At 39.7% G+C, this 18,902-nt stretch overlaps 1 protein-coding gene across 5 annotated transcripts in view; it reads right to left on the bottom strand.

Annotated features, from left to right (window-relative positions):
* The window catches only part of LOC122816448 (alpha-1,6-mannosylglycoprotein 6-beta-N-acetylglucosaminyltransferase B-like), a 950,232-nt gene that overhangs the window by 507,515 nt on the left and 423,815 nt on the right, over positions 1-18,902 (bottom strand). For all 5 annotated transcript variants that reach the window (XM_044089252.1, XM_044089250.1, XM_044089253.1 and 2 more), the window contains one exon: positions 5,917-6,048. In XM_044089252.1, the coding sequence (XP_043945187.1) occupies positions 5,917-6,048 (132 nt within the window). The remainder of the gene's footprint in view (positions 1-5,916; positions 6,049-18,902) is intronic.

The raw sequence follows: 18,902 nt of genomic DNA, 5'->3' as shown, positions 1-18,902 counted from the left end.
TGTCGGCTGGAGAGTTGATTATGGCGCCCAGTTTGCAGTCATCTGCAAACTTGGTCAGCCACAGTCCTTCCGTGTTGGCCTGTACCGCCGAGAAATATATACCGAACAAGAGAGGTCCCAGGACTGAGCCTTGTGGGACGCCACTTGTAACTGGTTTGGAGTCTGACATGGCTCCAGCAATTCTAACCATGTGGGTTCTGTCCTTGAGCCAGTTTGCAACCCATCTAGTGACATAGGGGTTTATATTTAAGCTTGTGAGCTTATCTATAATGCCCGAGTGGGGTATTGTATCAAGGCTTTGCGAGGTCCAGGTAGGCTGTGTGGACCACCTTCCCTCGTCAATGGCCTTGGTGACTGTTTCAAAGAAATCAACCAGGTTTAAGAGGCAGGATCTGCCCTTAACAAAGCCAAACTGGGTAGGATCCAGTGTCTGCAGGTCCCCAATATCTTTATTTATGAGGTCCATGATGATCCTTTCCATAGCTTTGCAGACCAAGCTAGTCAGGCTTATGGGGCGATAGTTTCCAGGATCCGTTGAGGCACCACCTTTGTGGAGAGGGACCACTGTTGCTGCACGCCACTCTTTGGGTACATATCCTGTAGTAAGGCTAAGATTGAACAGTAGTTTTATGTTTGGGTTTAGCTCTTCTTGGAGTTCATGTAGGGCAGCCCGGGACACCATCTGGTCCCATTGATGCTGTGTTATTTGCTTTGGAGAGGGCGGCTCTTACCTGAGCACCTGAGATGTCAGGGGGGCAGCACTCTCTTGGGATAGATATTTGTCCTTTGGTGGGAGAGGGGAGAAGTTTGCACTGAACCTGTCAGCTAGGATGTTGGCAATGTCTGTGGGCTCGGTGTATTTTTGTCATTTTGGACTAATTCTGAGCATATCTGGGAATTCCCACCCAGGTTCCTAACATAACTAAAGAAAGCCTTGTGATTATCCTTAGTGTCCTGTGCAATTTTTCTCTCACAGCTGGCCTTAGACGATTTTATGAGTGCCCGTAGTTTTTTGCTAATACTGATCAGAGATTCCTTCCCTTTTGGGATTTTGCTCTATCATGTAGTAGCTTCCTCCTTCTATTGTATAGTTTGTTTATGGCTGGGGTCCACCAGACAGGACGTCTGCCTTTGGAGGATTGGGTCTTGGTTTTATTTGGGATTGCATGATCCATGCATTCCTGAAGGTGTTCATAGAATGCGTTTATAAAGGATTCTGCGGTCTGGGCCGTATTTTCCACAGGCCCGGGGCTTTGAAGGATTCCACCTCGGTTTTGAGGCGTGAAATTTGCTTTAGAGAAGTTTTTCACTGTGGTTTTCTGGGCAGGGGGTGGGGTCGGGATGTGAATATCCAGTGAGATTAGTTTATGGTCTGATCTTACCAGTGAGGGATACACTTCTGGTCTGGAACATAGTGTCCCCATGTTGGTGATGATCAGGTCCAGTATGTTTTCCCTCTTGTGGGAGTGGTAACAAGTTGTTCCATAGCATTTGAGTTTATAAATTCTAGGAACCTTTGGGCTAGGGTGTTGGAGCTAGAGTAATGCTCCCAGTCTATGTTTGGGTAGTTGAAGTCGCCCAATATAATGGTGTTTGGAGAGACCTTCATATTTTCCAGTATTCTCAGGAAGGCCAAGTGGGGTTCCTGTGTTTGGGAGGGTGGTCTGTAGCAGGCTATAAACTGGAAGGCAGTTTTACCCACAGTTAGTTGCACATGGATAGTCTCTGATGCTTCGTGCTGTGCCACCAACCTGGAGGTGTGTGTATCTTTGACAAATATTGATACTCCCCCTCCTTTTGTGGTTCGGTCCAAGTTTTGGGGCCGAAAAGCATGGTATGAGGTATAACCTGGTAGTGCTGGGGTGTTCTCGGGAGCCTTGAACCAGGTTTCTGTTACTGCACAGATATCGATGTTCTCCATGCTAAGGAGAGTTTCGAGTGCGTGCATCTTGAGGTTTAGACTTCTGGCGTTGAGTAGCATTACTCTTAGTTTCTTATCCCTTGTGATACCTATGGAGGTGGGTTTGTCTTTTGAGCCTTGCCTAAAAAAGGCACTATGGGGGTAGCAAGAGCCTTTGCCAATATCCGAAAGCCCGGGGTGACAGGTGCAAGCCGTCCCTAGCGAAGCATCGTGGCTTGTCGAGCATGTCATCCCAGGCTGACAGGCATTGGATCCCCTTTGAATGACACCAACACTTAAGCCAATTGTTGAAATTGATCATCTTGTCTTCATATTGTGGCATCATTCTTGGTGAGGGTAAGATGCTACTCAAGGTCAGGGTCATACCGGCCTGGGCTACATGCTCAGAGAGCTCCTCTATGTCTCTTTTCATGTAGCCCAGGGAGTGCGTCTCAGGTCATTCACACCAGCATGGACAATGACTGAGTCATATTTGTACTTGCCTTGGATTGACCTGAGTGCTTGTGTTATGTGGCGGATCCTAGCGCCCGACAGGCAGCTCACCGTGACCTTCTCCTTGTTCAGCCTGGTGAGCGGGACGCCAGTGTGCCTGACGATAGAGTCACCTATTACAAGTGTATCAGGTGTGTTGTTTAGCCTTAAGGGCTGTGACTGTTCGGCACACTGGCTTTGTGAGCTATGTGTTGCACGTGTTTTGTTTTGGGGTAGCAGTTGCTTGGGTGTCTGCTTTGGAGGTCTCTGCTGCTTAGGCAGATTTTTATTTAGAGCCTCGAGTATGTTTTTGTGTGTTTATGTGTTTGGTTTGTTGTCGTGGTAGGTCTATGTGAGACTGGAATTGTAGTGAGTGTGGTTTCCTTCTCCTCCTGACTGGTTACGCCAGTACTGAGTTGAGAGAGCTTAGCCTCCAGTTTGGCTATATGGTTGCATCTCTCACATGTGTTGGAATTTGTTGGGAGGAGGAGAGGGTTGTCTGTGTACATGAGGCAGTTGTAACATTGCCTCAAGATTCCCAGATTCACCAGCTGGACCGGAGAGGAGATTGACAACTGACCTTTGGACATGCTAGAGTAGTATTGGGAATTCCTTTATAATTGAAAAAAGGGCCAATGGGGAACAAGGTACTCAAGGGGAGTTTGTGAGGGTGTAGTGCTTTTAATTTTTAGTGCTGACTTATATAATTGCTTTAGTGAGCAAGTGCCAGGTAACTTAAATGCAATGTGTTACAGGTAACTTAAATGCAACAATGACAAACAGTAACTTTCTTTCAAGTGAAACAAGGAAATAAGTACAGTAAGCAATGCAGATATCACTAGGGATCCACAGAAGTGCTAAAAGGCCGCGTTTTAGGTGGAATTAGCATTTCAGGGAAATAAACAAACAACAAGCATACAAATAAAGCTAGATTCAGCAGGCCTGGATGTAGTCTATGCTACAGCAAACAAGGTGTACCAATTTCAGTAAGAAACAGTTAGAATATGCAGGCACTATAAGCCTCTAACCAGAAATTCCCTGCTCAGAAGGGAAGATTCCAGCCTCTCCTCCCACAAGAGTGCAGACCGCAATCCTTCTTAACGTAAAATAACTGGCCTGAAGCCCAAGTGCTTAAACCATAACTAATACACTTTTAGAATAACAGACACTGAGCTCTCAATCAGCAGTTCCCAACTTAGAAGGATGTAAGCTACCTGTCCTGCCACCACAGTGCAGGCCACAAACCTTCCTAATGTAAAACAACTGGTCTGAAGCCCAAGTGCTTAATCCAAAAGACTTAGAAATGATAGCTACACTTTAATCAAGTTACTACCAGCAGTAATAAATACAACTGAATACTTTAAAGAATGCCTGGATTAGTGCTCAAGTTATACAAACAAAGCTAGATTCAGCAGGCCTGGATCTAGTCTATGCTACAGCAAACGAGGTGTACCAATTTCAGTAAGAAGCAGTTCAAATATATAGGCACTATAAGCTTTAACTAGAAATTCCCAGCTCAGAAGGACAGAGTCCAGCCTCTCCTCCCACAAGAGTGCAGAACACGAACCCTCTTAATGTAAAATAACTGGCCTCAAGCCCAAGTGCTTAAACCAGAATTAATACACTTTTAGAATAACAGACACTGAGCCCTCAATCAGCAGTTCCCAACTTAGAAGGATGTAAGCTACCTGTTCTGCCACTACAGTGCAGACCACAAACCTTCCTAATGTAAAACTGGTCTGAAGCCCAGGTGCTTAAACTAAAAGGCTTACAATGAGTTACACCAAGCAGTAATAAATACAATTGAGTACTTTTAAGATGACGCAAAAGCAAAATAATGTAGGAAAAAACACAAATATAGTAAAAGCAGATTTTTTTTTTTTTTTTTTTTTTTTGGAAAGAGAGAAAGGAAAGAGAGAGAAAGGAGTAGCAGAAAATAAGCTGATTGGCCTTCTCAAATGCTCTCCTTGTACTGGGTAGAATGAGGTAATGACACTAGACTGGAGGAGGGTCCCAGATCAAATTTACACTAGGGGCGGGCAACTGCAAAGCCACCAACTATAAAAACACTATACCAACAGTTGTTAGCATTTTCCCTGCATTTTTTTCATAATGGCCCTATGAAATGTGGACTAAGTTTCTGAATGACACCTTTGCTGATTTGAAATAGTTATAGTGAAAGGTTTTAGCATTCAGGTTATTTGACTGAGAAAACTTAACTTGCTAGAAGAAGTGCAATGATCTGTGCTAACATGAAATGAAAGACAAAATGATGCTTTGGTGCCCAAAATAAAATTAAATGAAAATATCCTAACTTTTGCAGTTACAGTTGGATACTGATGTGTGTCTTTGCTCCCTTATATATGTACTTTTGCATATATCACCATATCCTGTGGTATTCTGTCAGCCCTGGCAGTGGCTGAATTGGGTACTATGAATAAGTCCACCACCCAAATAAATAGATAAATTAATTAATTAATTAATTAATTAATTAATTAATTAATTAATTAAAAGAATAAGAAACTATAGTTTTGAGGGAGAGAGCTCTAAGTTTATTTTCCAAGAGTACACAAGGTTTGCTTGCCAAATACTTTTTCTCATTAAGTTCTCTAATTTTGCAAATATATTAATATATGAAAAACTAAAGAGTTAAGCACAGAAACATTTCTATTGCATTAACCAAACAATTGTTTTTTTAACCCACACAAATGATGTGGATTAGGCCATTTGACAAGATGTGGCATGTTTTCAGACTGAACTGCTGATCCCTTAATTTGGCCAGCATTAGTTTTCCCTATGAACTGTGGGGTTCTTAATAGAATTACCATTTTAAGAATGTTATTTCTGCATACAGTCTGACTTAAATCTTCTCTTAAAATAATTCAGAATGACTACAGTGTTCATATTTCATTAAGTTAATATTACAGCACATTAGAAATAATAACACTTTTCCAAGTATAGCCAGCATGTATTTAAAAAGTATAATGTAAACATTAAGAAGGGTTCAAAACTACCCTTTTCACTTACTTTAATGGTTAGCTTGTGCCGTACACATTACTTCTAAATTAGCTCTCCTCATACATATTACGGACTGAGAAAATGTATGTGGGTAATAATAATTTTCTCACTTATTTAAATACATGATGGAAAACAAAACAAAACAAAACTCGGGTGCAACTGTAAATGGTGACAAAATTAATATGTTGAGTCAGAAGGTATAATAAGGAACAATAATTCTAAACATCTGGCACATCCTTAGCTTTTGGATGATTAATATTACCCATGTAAAAGTTTTTCTTAAAAATGAAGTGACAAGAATATACTAATATTTTTGCTGTCTACTGGCATACATACTAAAGACACATACTGGAGAGCATGTTTGAATAACAGCAAAATACAGCAAATCTTTAGAACATTTGTGGACTGTAAAAGATGCAAACATATTTAATCATGCTTTAACATTAAGACACTTTTATACACTGTGTTCTGTGAATCACAGTTTGAAATGAGATTTTAATACTCACTTGTATTCCTTAAATGATGGTCCCATGATGCTTTGTAGTTGTGCCAATCCATGATAATCTGTGTAAACAATGTCAAAAGGGAAAGGTCCCTGAATGGGGCAGCTTCCTTTCCCTGGAGGAGAACCTATCAGTCTAAACACAAGAAAAAAAATCAGATTAATTTCTTTACAGTGAGGAAATAAAATGACTGAACAGCCTACTTATTGTTATTAAATGTTTCCTTCTCCATTCTTTTATTCCCTTTGTCTTTTTTTTTTTTTTTGGCATTGCCCACCCCTTCTGACATGCCATGATTATCTAAATATGCGAAAAGAGATAGGCAAGATTCAAGGACTATGGCCTTCATCTAGTGGAAGGGAAGGAGATTTTTCAAAGCTGCTAACAACCTTTCTCTTTGCAGTACAATGTCTGGCTAAACTGAGCTGCTGTGTGTATAAACAGTTGAAGATCAGGCAGTCCTTTGTTGTGCTCCTACCACCTAGTCTCTGTGTGCGAAACTGAAGCACTGGGCCTGTGTGGAGACTTTTCCTCAAGACCCTCCCTACAATTAATTAATTAACTGATTGATTAATTAATTAATTAATTAATTAATTAATTAATTAAGTAAGTAAGTAATTAGTCTATTTATTTATTTATTAGCCATTGATTACTTGTTTTTTTAAGTCCAACTGAACAAAGCCCCTTTTCAACAGAGGCCCGGGGGAGAAGATCCACATTACATACTTTTTTTACAGGCAATTTACAAGAGAAAACAATAAAAATATACTACGTAACACTGAGCTATACATGGTTTATTATTTTTTTATTTATCATTTATTAACTGGGTAGGTAGGCTGGTCTGAAGACTCTCTTCAGCCATGACCCAGGTGAAAATGCAGTAATACAGTATTTTTTAGTGAGAGATAGATTTAAATACAACACTTGTATTAGCAATTATAAACAAATACAAATACAATTTTTTGTAAGGAAAATGGCATTTGAGGGATGATGAAATAAACAAAGAAATACTTTGTGAATCAGAACTTGTAAGATAAGTTATGAAAAAGCACACAGATTTACATAATATACACCTCTGAACTTTGAAAGAGGCATATTTCAGTATTCATGTAATTTTAACTTAGAAACCTTGTTCACATTTATATATTCTAATAAGCATCCTGTAGCAACAGCCTTTAAGAATAGAGAGGTGTGGGTGTGTATAGAAGAAGTGTTTGACTACCCATTACCTTGGTAGCATTTACAACAGGGACTTTTTTAAGTCCCCTAGTTTATGATGGAATTGTATTCCATAAAGCAGGTCCTAGCCCGGAGAAGGCTTGTTATCCATTACTTTTTTTAAAAGACGGTCTGCTAAGTAGAAAATTATTGTCTTGTAAATTTCTTAATGAATACATTTTGCTCCATAATGGGTAGAATTCTTGTTATTAGTGGACAGTTGCCCTCTCATAATATGTTGTATCCAAGAGACAGATTGCTCTTTGCATTACAGGTAGTCAATTTAAGTTGGAAAGAAGGTTGCAGTGCTGAGATTAAGAGCTAGCTAGAAGTGCAAATCTACAAATTGTGGTTTCAATAGTCTGAAGTCTTTGAGTACTATAGTGGGAATCAAAAGTAAGAAGTGGATAATCCACATTCTACTTTAGGAAGGAAAACATTTTTGGCAGGTCTATTTATTCAGTATGTGTGAGTAGATGAGATATTCTATAGCAGAGTCTTTACTGTGAGAGTGCATTATTAATGACATTATCTGTATGGGTAGAGAAACTGAGAGTGGCTCTACAGTGAGTCAGTAAAAGTCCCAAAACCAGCAATTAGAGTAAAAGTGCTGCAGTAAAAATAATAACAAAATACAAACGAAACTGCTGACACCAACGTGAAACAATATGAATAATTTAATAGCAAGAAAGAAAACTGTTTGAGTAATACCCAGCGGGTGATCAGCTTGCAGATGTAAAATCCAGTTATATTCCTTATTCTCTAATTTAAAAACAGTTTCCATCAACCCTGTTTTTAAACTGAAACGAGCAATTGTATAGGAATCTGTTGTTGAATGATGTTTGGATTGCTTGTCTTTCCAATATTTATTTTTACTATATTTGTCTTATATCTTTAATGGCAATAATTGAATGCTTGCTTTTATTGGCTGTGTAATTAACTTAGATTGTATTTAAGAAATGGAGGCTGAATTCTATGTCATTAGCACTAAAGAAGGGTTCTGGATATCTGAAAGTTTTGCTGCTTATTTTATTTTCTTGCTATTAAATTGTTCATACTGTTTCACGCTGGTGTCAGCAGTTTCTCTACGGTGAGTCCTAAGTATTTATATTCTGTCATGGTTGGAATAATATTGTTTTAATTATTAGTGATGGAAATACCCTTAAGATGGGACAATTTTTGTGAAGAAGTGAAGATCATAACATTTGTTTTTTTTTTTTTTGTTTGTTTGTTTGTTATTTAAGTTAATCAAGAGTTTAATATTTCGTTATTTTCAGCCCACATACAAAGTTGAAAGAATAATTGTTTCAGCTGAGTCTGTAGGGCAGGTGGGCATTTGTTGGACTCTAGTAAGGTGATGTCATCTTCATATAAAATAAGGTATAATTTGGATAGGTCTTCAATGAGGTCACTCACGAACAGAAAGAAAGATGGTGGCCCTGATACAGAGCCTTGGGGAACTGCAATATTGAAATTGTATATAATGGAGAGGGTATTGTTTGAGGTTGATTGAAAGATTCTATTTTCCAGGTAACTTTGGGACCAAGTAGTAGTATTTTGACAAGATTATTATTATTTTTTCCTGCATGATAAGCAGGCTGTGATTTACTGTTTTAAATGCCCTAGTCATGTCTACAGATACTCCAGCAGTTATTACGTCATTATCGATAACACTGTATATGTCATCAGTTGGAGATATACATCCAGTAGTAATGGGTATTTATCTCCAACTGATGACATATACAGTGGGAGATATACATCCAGTAGTAATGGATATATTATAAATGTAGCAAAGTTGTATGGATATGTTGTCAGTTGCTTTTCTAAGAGAAGCATTCTTCAGATATGTGTGACTTTACCACACTATAGATGCTGTATAGTATACTTAAACTATTAAGTCCTAATAATATGTATAACCCAGCAAATAACTCTACCTAGAAGTGTGAATCATTTACCAGAGGGGAGTTTCAATTTTTTACAATGTTTTATAATTTCTTTGACTGTAATTTCAGTGAAATGATTGGTGCCTGTACAATTACTAAAGATATAGAGGTCATGAGGAGTGTTATTACTAATGAATGGTCAAAGTTTGTTTTAGTTCTGACAGAAATTGTTGGTATCTTTGATGCTGGATGTGATGAAGTTTTTGAATTCCTCAGCCTGTTTTCTGTTATAGCTCCAAGCTGCAGAAAAAAAAGTACTATATGAGTTAGTTTGGTATTGCCCTGTTAGTTTTTTTATCTTTTTCCAAAATTTCTTGGGGTTGCAGGTAGTGGATATTTGTATTCACATAGGTAAGTAGCTTTTGGTGAATTGGAGGCTATTCTGGTCTGTTTTCACAGTGAGAGGAAGTCCTGCTGTAGCTGAACCTCAGTTTGGTTTTGTTTCTATGTTTTAAAAACTTCATCCCTTTTTTTATGAGTTCTAAAATAACTCTTGAAAGCATGAGCATTTCTACCATCTAAGCCTTTGAGGTATACTTGGGAAAAGAGAGTCCTGGATTGTGGTTTGAATGTGTGTGAAAAATGTCACAGCAGTGCTTGGGTCATGTATGACATTTGGCTCCTGTTCCAGAATGCTGAGCTCTTCCTCAGAGAACAGACAACCTGTAGCAATTTCAGGAGGTTGCTATAAACGCTTAAAAGATCAAAGTGAGATGACTGGACAGTGTCAGCTAAGGCTTTTCGGGAGAGCTCTGATGCTTGAATGCCTATGTTTATATTTGTTATGATAAGAAGTAGTGTAGACCAGGCTCCTGTCAGGGTTACCACCTGTCCCACTTTGCGAGGGACAGTCCCTCTTTGGGCAGTTGTGTCCTGACAAAAAATATTAAAAATGGCAAATGTCTTGAGATTGTAGGACATAATTATGTCCCATATTTTATGTAATAGTTGCATAAAATAGTTATTTCTGTATCTAAAATACCTAAATGTTACAAGAAAAAGAATAAGCAACTAAACTGCTATAAGAATAAGCTTTTATTTAGGCAAAAAAGTTAAGTTCTATCCTTTATACTGACCATGGGTATGTGTCGGCCTGTAAAATCTGATGTGTGTCCCAAAAATATCCCACTTTGGCCACTTGAAAAGGTGGCAACCCTACTCCCTTTATTTGGGTTAGTCTGGTTGTATGTTTTACTGGTTGCTAAAGGTTGAGTTGTAGAATCATTTTATTGAGTTTGTTTCCGTCTTCTCCTAGTCATCGAGGACAATAGCTTTTTTGTTTGGTCCTTTAGGGAATGTTTCAAGAATCATGCCCTTGATAGTTTTTAGACAGGATGGGGGAGGGATGTAAATTATACAAACTGTAAGTTAGATGCGTTTACCAATAGTAAGGTTGACTGTTAATCAGTTAGGGGCTTTGTCACTGCCTGGAACAGCATTGGAATGCTTGGTTAAGAGGGTGGGGTGTGCTTCATTTGATAAGCTGTATGACTCCTTCACCTGTCCTAGGACCTGGTCTGTTGCCATAAAGAATAAGGTACTTTGGTTGTATTAGCTGAAAGACAAATGTTGCCTTTTAGACATGTCTCTGTTATGCCAAGAATGGTAGGGTTTTGGGTGGTTATCTAGGCTTCCACTGTAGTCCATTTATTATTTATACAAGCAATTCTAGGTAGAGTTATTTGCTGGGTTATACATATTATTAGGACTTAATAGTTTAAGTATACTATACAGCATCTATAGTGTGGTAAAGTCACACATATCTGAAGAACTTTCAGCCTTATTTTACAGTTTATGTATAAAGTGTCAATGAAATTTTACTACAAAGACAGCAGATGAGGCATATGTATGTTTTATCCAGTTACTCACCTGGGACATGCAAACAGAAGAGAACGTGTTAGGATTCTATGATACTTATTTGTTTTGGCTGCATAAGGAGAGGACTTAGTAAAGTTGTTGGTAGAAGTGCACAACTGTTTATCTCATTAGGGAATTTAAAATATAGATGGAAATGATTTGAATAAGAAGGGGGCTTAGTAATTGGAATGTTACAAGGGGAGGACTGATTTGCTTGACAAGTATGTGCTCAAGGTGGTTTTAAATAGTGGTGGTGGTGATGAGGTATTTCTTATATTTGTTGGGAGAAAGTTCTACAGGTTGGCAATGTCTACAGAGTAATCACTAAATGTTGGTTCAGTAAATGCTATTCTCTGTAGGGTAAGTACCAGTTTAATAACTGGGTGGTGGCTGGTGCTAGACCATCTGTCTGGGCTTTAGAGGATGTTGTTGGCAGTCTTAATGTGAGTTTAAGCTAATAGATTAGGTATCTCAATCCTAGTAAGGGACTAAAGAGCAACCCAGTGATATGCTCATTCAATGTTGTAACTTGCAGAGCATCACTAAAACTCTATCCAGCTCCCCTGTTACTGAATTTTCTCTATAAAGCAGTGACCTTTTTGGCCAAGGTTTAGTGGGACCTGAACCTCAAGTACTCAGACTCCTAGCAAGGTGACTAAAAAAGCTACTTCCTTTAATATAGCCAGTGGCTTCAAGCTCAGACCAGCCACCTGAAAATATGGTGGAAACACCAACCTGAAATGTATTCCCAAGGTCCTTGGTAGTCAAAAATGAACTGCAGGGACATGAGTGTTGTTTTCAAAATGGACTTACCTCCAGGAGGGCTAAAGATGAACTTATTGACTCTGAGCTTTGGTCTTTGTGGCAATATTTTAGCTGATGTCTGCATTTGTATGATGGATTCCTTCACTGATCTTTAAGTGAGGAGTTCTTATTTCCCCATCCGTTTGGAAGCAAGGTACACCAGATAAGTCATTCAAGGGCAAGAAGTCAGGATTGAACTGCTGGCACATGCTGTGCTGCTTTACAGGGTAATAGTTTAACAGCCACACATACACTTAGTGGAATTAAACTTAGGCAATGGATGCTATATTTCTACTGCACTATAACACTGACACAAACTTACAAGTAGCAAAAAAAAAAATAATTGGTTTGTCTGGGGTTAGGTGTCCCTATACTGCTGATGTGCAACATCGTGACATATACTGACATCAAGTATAAACAACCCCTTGTATGAGATATGGGATCTTCTGTAGAAAAAACATCAAACAGTGACTGGATGAAAGGTTAACCCAACCAGGAGACCCATCAGTGAAGGTACTTTCAGTCAAAACAAGAATTGCAAGTTTAACTAAAAAGTAACAGACAATCTGATTTTTAAATTAAACCATACAGAAATGAAAAGGAAAAACAATGCACAGTAGAACAAAGCAAGACTAAATAAAGTTTTATACTTGTACCTGTGCTATAAAATCAGAAATAGATATCACAATGTTGTGAAGACAAGCAAATTTAATCTCCAAGGATAACTGCCAGTGTTGAACATGCAAGACAAGCTAAGCTAAGATGAGTCAATGTGAAATTCAAAGAAGTCATTATAAAACTACTACTTGTATATTTCACACAGCAGATGAATTTCATTTTGCAATCCATACACAGCAGATCATGTCCCTTTCTTTCCCAGAACAAAACACTGTGTCGCATACAGATATAAAAAAGTCAATTTTTGAACACATGCATTGGTTAACAAATAAGGACTATTATTATTTCAAATGTTTGCTAACAATACAATAAATTTGCTATTCAGCAAAAGGTGATGAGATACTATACCAATCTAATCTTCCTTTTAAGTGCATTTATCATTCTACCTCCCCCATTTGTTGTTCTCTTTCCTTGTCTCATATCTGTTTAAATGCTTCTGCAGATTCCCTGTCCATCAAATGTTTCAGTAGTCCATTTCACGAGTTCACAGTCCTGTCCATAAAGAAGTATTTTCACAAATTTATGGCATAGCTATGGAAAACCCCTTTGACAAATTTCCGCTATGATCTTACGTAATCTTATTACATGTCTCCCCTCCCCCAATCTTCTTTCATCTAGTTAGAAGAGATCTAACTTGAGTAATGTCTAGGCATATCTTTCCCCCCTCTGTCTCACATACCCTTTTGCTGCCTTTCCTCTGGATTACTTTCAGCACCCTGATGTGACTGTCTTTGTTATGGTCTTCAAACCAGACACAGCCTCAAGGTGTGGCCTGGCCTGGGCCCAGTAGAGTAGGAACATAATGTTATTGCTCCAGTGTCTACATGCCTGAGATTACTCTCCAGCATTCTGTTTTTTTTTTTTTTTCTGTGTCTGCCTTCTCATTCCTGAAAGTCCAGTCCAGGTGTGATCAACTAGTCCCTTTTTTTTCCCCTGAATCATTGCCATCAGTCAGTTCCATATAGCCTAGCTTGTATTTCACACAAAGAATGTATGCCCACCTCTCTGAAATGAAGCTTTCAGCCCACTTAAAGAGCCTTACCAAATCTACGTTGGTGATCCCCATACTCCATCTCTGCCTCTATATTTGCATCATAAGCCAAAATGTGGATCCTATTTTCTTTTTCTTTAGCTATGCCTACAAATAAGGCACTGAACAGTAGAGGGCCCACTGCATTACTTCACTTGTTACTTTTCTTATTCTAACATTGCCCCTCTCATCACAACCCTCTATGTCCTATCATTACTGCACCCACCTGTGTCCTATCATTCCAATGCCTTAGTCTTGATTCTACCCTATCACCCTTTTCATAGCAGCTACCTGTGTGTCAGTGATTCAAAGGCCTTAAAAGATCCAGATAGAACACTTCTACTAATATTAATAAAAATGAAGTAGCACTGAAACCTTCTTTATTAATAAACACTCACTTGTCTACTGCCTAGTTAGTATAAAGCCTACAACAGAAGTGAGAGATAAAATCACAAGCTAAAATATGTAATGAAAGAATCATCCAATAAAACAATGAATTATTCAATAAACAGTCATATTAAATATCTCCAAATTATTTCTTTATTTAACCCATAATATACCAAAGTGTTATATTTTAGTATACTTTAACTTTCCTTATGAAGCATGTTTTATAATGATTATATTTGCCAACATATAAATTAACCTGTGACATCACAGACCCTTAAAAGCCTTGTACACTTTTACCATGACATTTAGCAAAGTGCTCAAAAGTAGAACTTTGTAATTTTCTGTTTTTTTTTAATCCTAACATGATCCCTTAAACTTTATTTAAGCTTTATTTTTGTTCTCCAATATAATAAAGGTTGCATGGACATTGCTAACTTAAACAACCCCAGGGAATCACAAGAAAATATACTTTTGAACCACAAACTGTACATTATTAATTTTATTTAAAAACGGGGGGGGGCATGTATTTATAATATTAGTAGCTACCACACGAGGCGGTGGTGGTGCTGCGGTAGCGTTGTTGACTCAGAGAAAGACGTTGCTCGTTCGCTTCTCAGCTAAAGCGTCTTCTGTGTGGAGACATGCGTGAAGGGGCATACCTTCGTTGAAGGGTGTGCGTCAGGGCTGGTAACTCAGCACGTAAAAATCCTCTACCAATCATTAGAGGACCGGAGTTCCGCTGTGGCAACCCCTAACCAGGAAAAAGCAGAAAGACACAACAACCACACGAGTAGTGCTTATAGGGGACAGCTAACTCACAATGGTGGAAAACTGTTTATATTGAAAACTACTATGCTCTAAAAAAATTGTCAAATTGTGACCCTTTTTAATTGATACTTAAGGTTTACTAAATAAGTACTTAGGAAAAAAACTGTCTTGTAACAAAACTGACCAGTTCCTTTTGGTTATATTTGCAATCACACTATACTCTGTGACAAAAATAAATGTGGTTTGCTCTTGAAATTTGCAAAACTATTATCACTACTAAATATACTAAGACTAGGCATTCTTTATGCAGTATTCAATTCTTGTTCTCCAGATAGCTGACATACTTCCTATAGGTTGTAGTAATGCTAGCTTTGCTATTACTTTGGCTTGAAAATATATCCATTACAACCTGTATTCTACGAGTTCTTCTGACCCCTAAGATCGTACCATACAGCAAGGATTCTATTAATTGCTTTGGGTGGAAACTAGAAGCATGCAAATACTCAATAGTACTATGGCTTTTTCTATATAAATTAGAGTATATTTTATTATTTTTAATAAATAATGACACATCCAGGTAACTGACTTTCTTATCTACAGGGGTACAATCCAACCTTAAATCACTAAATCAACAAAGCGTATGCTATGGAATAGACTTCCCATACATGTCAAACAGAACACCTCACTTCAACAGAAATCTAGATGAGTGGATGGGAACTAGAAAATTCACCCCGGGGATCACTCCAGTGGCTCTACTCAACAGAGGCACTGGAAACTAAGGTCGGGTGGCACGATGCCTGGGTAAACCTATGGGCTAGGCTTGTAAAGGCTCCAGGGCCATTAGCCTAGTACACACCTATGAACCTATGATGTACTCTGTGATGGATCTGATGAGTGATGAGTAGAAGGACACAATGACCTCTTTTGATCTGAATGCAAACCCTTTTGTGATTAGGTGGGCCACATAGAGGGATTTTCTAGCCACTTTGGCAATGTGATTATCAAAAGAGAGATTATTATCTACTTGGGTCCCCAGATCCCTTATTATGTCTTTCGTAGTTAGGGGGTTACCACCTATGTGGTAGTTTGTGGGTACTTTGTTTTTTCTAAAGGGGATGACTGTGCACTTTTTGGCATTTAGCTTGAGGCCATGGTTTTGACACCAGGTATCTGTCTCAGTGAGACCCTTTTGGAGGATGTCTGTGTCAGCCGGAGAGTCAATTATAGCCCCTAGCTTGCAGTCATCTGCAAACTTGGTCAGCCATAGCCTCCTATGCCTGCCTGTACCTCTGAGAAGTATATGTCGAACAGGAGGGGTCCTAGAACTGAGCGCTGGGGAACGCCACTTGTAACCGGTTTAGAGTCAGACCTAGCTCCCACAACTCTTACCATGTGGGTTCTGTCTGTGAGCCAGATGGCACCCCATCTCGAGACACAGGGATTTATGAGCTTGTCTATAATACCAGAATGGGGAATGGTGTTGAAGGCCTTTGTGAGGTCTAGGTAGGCTGTGCAGACCACTTTTCCCTCATCTATAGCCTTGGTAACTGTCTCAAAGAAGTCGACCAGGTTTAGGAGGCATGATCTGCTCTTAACAGAGCCGAACTCGGTAGGGTCCAGTGTTTGAAGGTTCCCAATGTCTCTGTTAATGAGATCCATGATGATGCGCTCCATAGCCTTGCAGACCAAGCTAGTCAGACTTATAGGACGATAGTTCCCGGGGTATGTTGTGGCTCCACCTTTGTGGAGTGAAATAACCGTTGCCGTGCGCCACTCTGTTGGTACGTAGCCTGTGGAGAGGCTCAGTTTAAACAGTGTGTTTAGGTGAGGGGTTAGTTCTTGTTTGAGCTTGTGTAGGACGCAGCCTGGGACACAGTCCGGTCCCATTGATGCTGTGTTTTTGGCTTTGGAGAGGGCTGTTTTAACCTGAGTGTCTGTGATTTCAGGGGCACTACATTCTTCTGGTATGGTTATGGGCCTTTTTGGGGGTGAGGGGGGTGAAGTTTGCACTGAACCTGTCTGCCAGGATGTTGGTGATATCGGTCGCTCAGAGTAATTTGTGCCATTCTGCACTAACTCTGAGCAGATCTGAGAACTGCCACTTAGATTCTTGACATAGCTAAAGAATTCCTTGTGGTTATCTTTGGAGTCCTTGGCAATTTTTCTTTCGAAGCTAGCCGTGGATGATTTTATGAGGGATCATAGTTTCTTGCTGATACTGATCAGGGATGTCTTCCCTTCTTGGGATTTTACTCTTTTCTGTACTCGTTTCCTCCTTCTATTGTATAGCTTGTTTATGGCAGGGGTCCACCAGACTGGTTTCCTTTTCTTGGAGGAGTGAGTCTTGGTTTTGCTTGGGATAGCATGATCCATGCATTCTTGTAGGTGCCTGTAGAGTGCATTAGTAAGGGATTTTGCAGCTTGGGCAGCGTTATCCTTTAGCATGGGGGCTTTGAAACTTTTCACCTCGGTCTTAAGTAATGTGAAGTTTGCTTTTAAAAAGTTTTTCACAGTGGTTTCCTTGACCAGGGGTTGAGGAGGAATGTGGATAGCCAGAGTGATTAGTTTATGGTCAGATCTAACCAGCGAGGGGTTGACCTCCAGTGTGGAATACCGGTTCCCCATGTTGGTGATGACCAGGTCCAATATGTTGTCACCTCTGGTGGGGGTGTTGACCAGTTGATCCAGGGCATTTGAGTTTATAAATTCTAGGAAATGTTGGGCAAGAGAGTTAGTACTTGAGTAGTTCTCCCAGTTAATGTTTGAGTAATTGAAATCACCCAATATCAGGGTGCTTTGTAGGACCTTTATGTTTTCCAGTGTTTCCAGAAATGCAAAATGGGGGTCCTGGGACATGGTGGATGATCTGTAGCAAGCTACAATTTGAATTGCAGTTTTGCCTGCTGTTAGTTGCACGTGGATAATCTCTGAAGCATCATGCTGTGCCACTAACCTGGAGGTGTGGGTATCCTTGATGAATATGGATACGCCCCTGCCTTTTGTACTTCGGTCCGGTTTTTGTGGCCGAAATGTATGGTATGAGTTGTAGCCTGATAGTGCTGGGGTGCTCTCTGGAGCCTTAAACTAGGTTTCTGTTACTGCACATATATCGATTTTCTCCATACTGAGGAGTGCCTTGAGTGCATGCATTTTGAGGTTTAGACTTCTGGCATTGAGTAGCATTGACCTCAAATTTTTGTTATTGCACTATTTACGGCAGTGGGTTTGTCTTTTGAGCCTTGTCTAAAAAAGGCACTATGGGGGTGGCAAGAGCCTTGGCTAGTATTCAAAAGCCTAAGGGTGACACATGCAAGCCATCTCTAGCGAAGAAGCATGCCTTGTCGAGCATGTGATCTCAGCCGGACAGACACTGGATCCCCTTTGAATGACACCAGAACCTTAGCCAATTGTTGAAATTGAGAATTTTTTCTTTATACCGTGGTATCATTCTTGGTGAGGGCAGGATGCTTCTCAGGGTCAGGGTCATACCGGCCTGGGCTATGTGATCAGAGAACTCTTCCATGTCTCTTTTCATGTAGTCCAGGGAGGTATGGCTCAGGTCATTCACGCCGACATGGACAATGACAGAGTCATATTTGTACTTGTTCTGGAGTGACTTGAGTGCTTGTGTTATGTGTCGGATCCCAGCACCCGACAGGCAGCTAACAGAAACCTTCTCCTTGTTCAGCCTAGTGAGTGGGACATCAATGTGCCTGACTATAGAGTCACCTATTACTAGTGTGTCGGGCATGTTATTTTGCCTTAAGGGCTGTGATTGCGTGGCACACTGGTTTTGTGTAGTACCTGTTTCCTGGTTTGTGTTGGGGGTGGTGGAGGTTGCTTGGATGTCTGCTTTGGAGGTCTCTGTTGCTTTAGCAGATTTTTATTTAGAGCCTCAGAGTATGTTTTCATCTATTTATGTGTGTTTTTTGCCAGTGCTGGTTTCATAGGTCTATGTGAGACTGGTGGTGTGATGCAAGTAATTCCCTTCCCCTCCTGACTGTCTGATCCAATCTTTGGTTGAGAGAACTTAACCTCCATTTTGGCTGTATATTTGCATCTCTCGCATGTATTAGTGTTTGGTGGTAGAGGAGAGGGTTGTCTGTGTACATGAGGCAGTTGTAACATTGCCTCAAAATGCCCAGATTCACCAGCTGGACTGGAGAGTACGCCTGAAACTGCCCTTTGGACATGCCTAGATAGGTACAGTGAACTGTTTTACTGATTGGCTAGTAAGGTCGAATAGAGAGCCTTATTCTTCTGTACAGTATAGGGGGGTCTAGTGCTAGGGTTTATTAGTGCTT

This window comes from Protopterus annectens, chromosome 12.part0 (genome assembly GCF_019279795.1).
Source record: "Protopterus annectens isolate FY-2018-M chromosome 12.part0, PAN1.0, whole genome shotgun sequence".
NCBI lineage: Eukaryota > Metazoa > Chordata > Ceratodontiformes > Protopteridae > Protopterus > Protopterus annectens.
The sequence above is the reverse complement of the archived record's forward strand: the minus strand, read 5'-3'. Positions and strand labels throughout refer to the sequence as shown.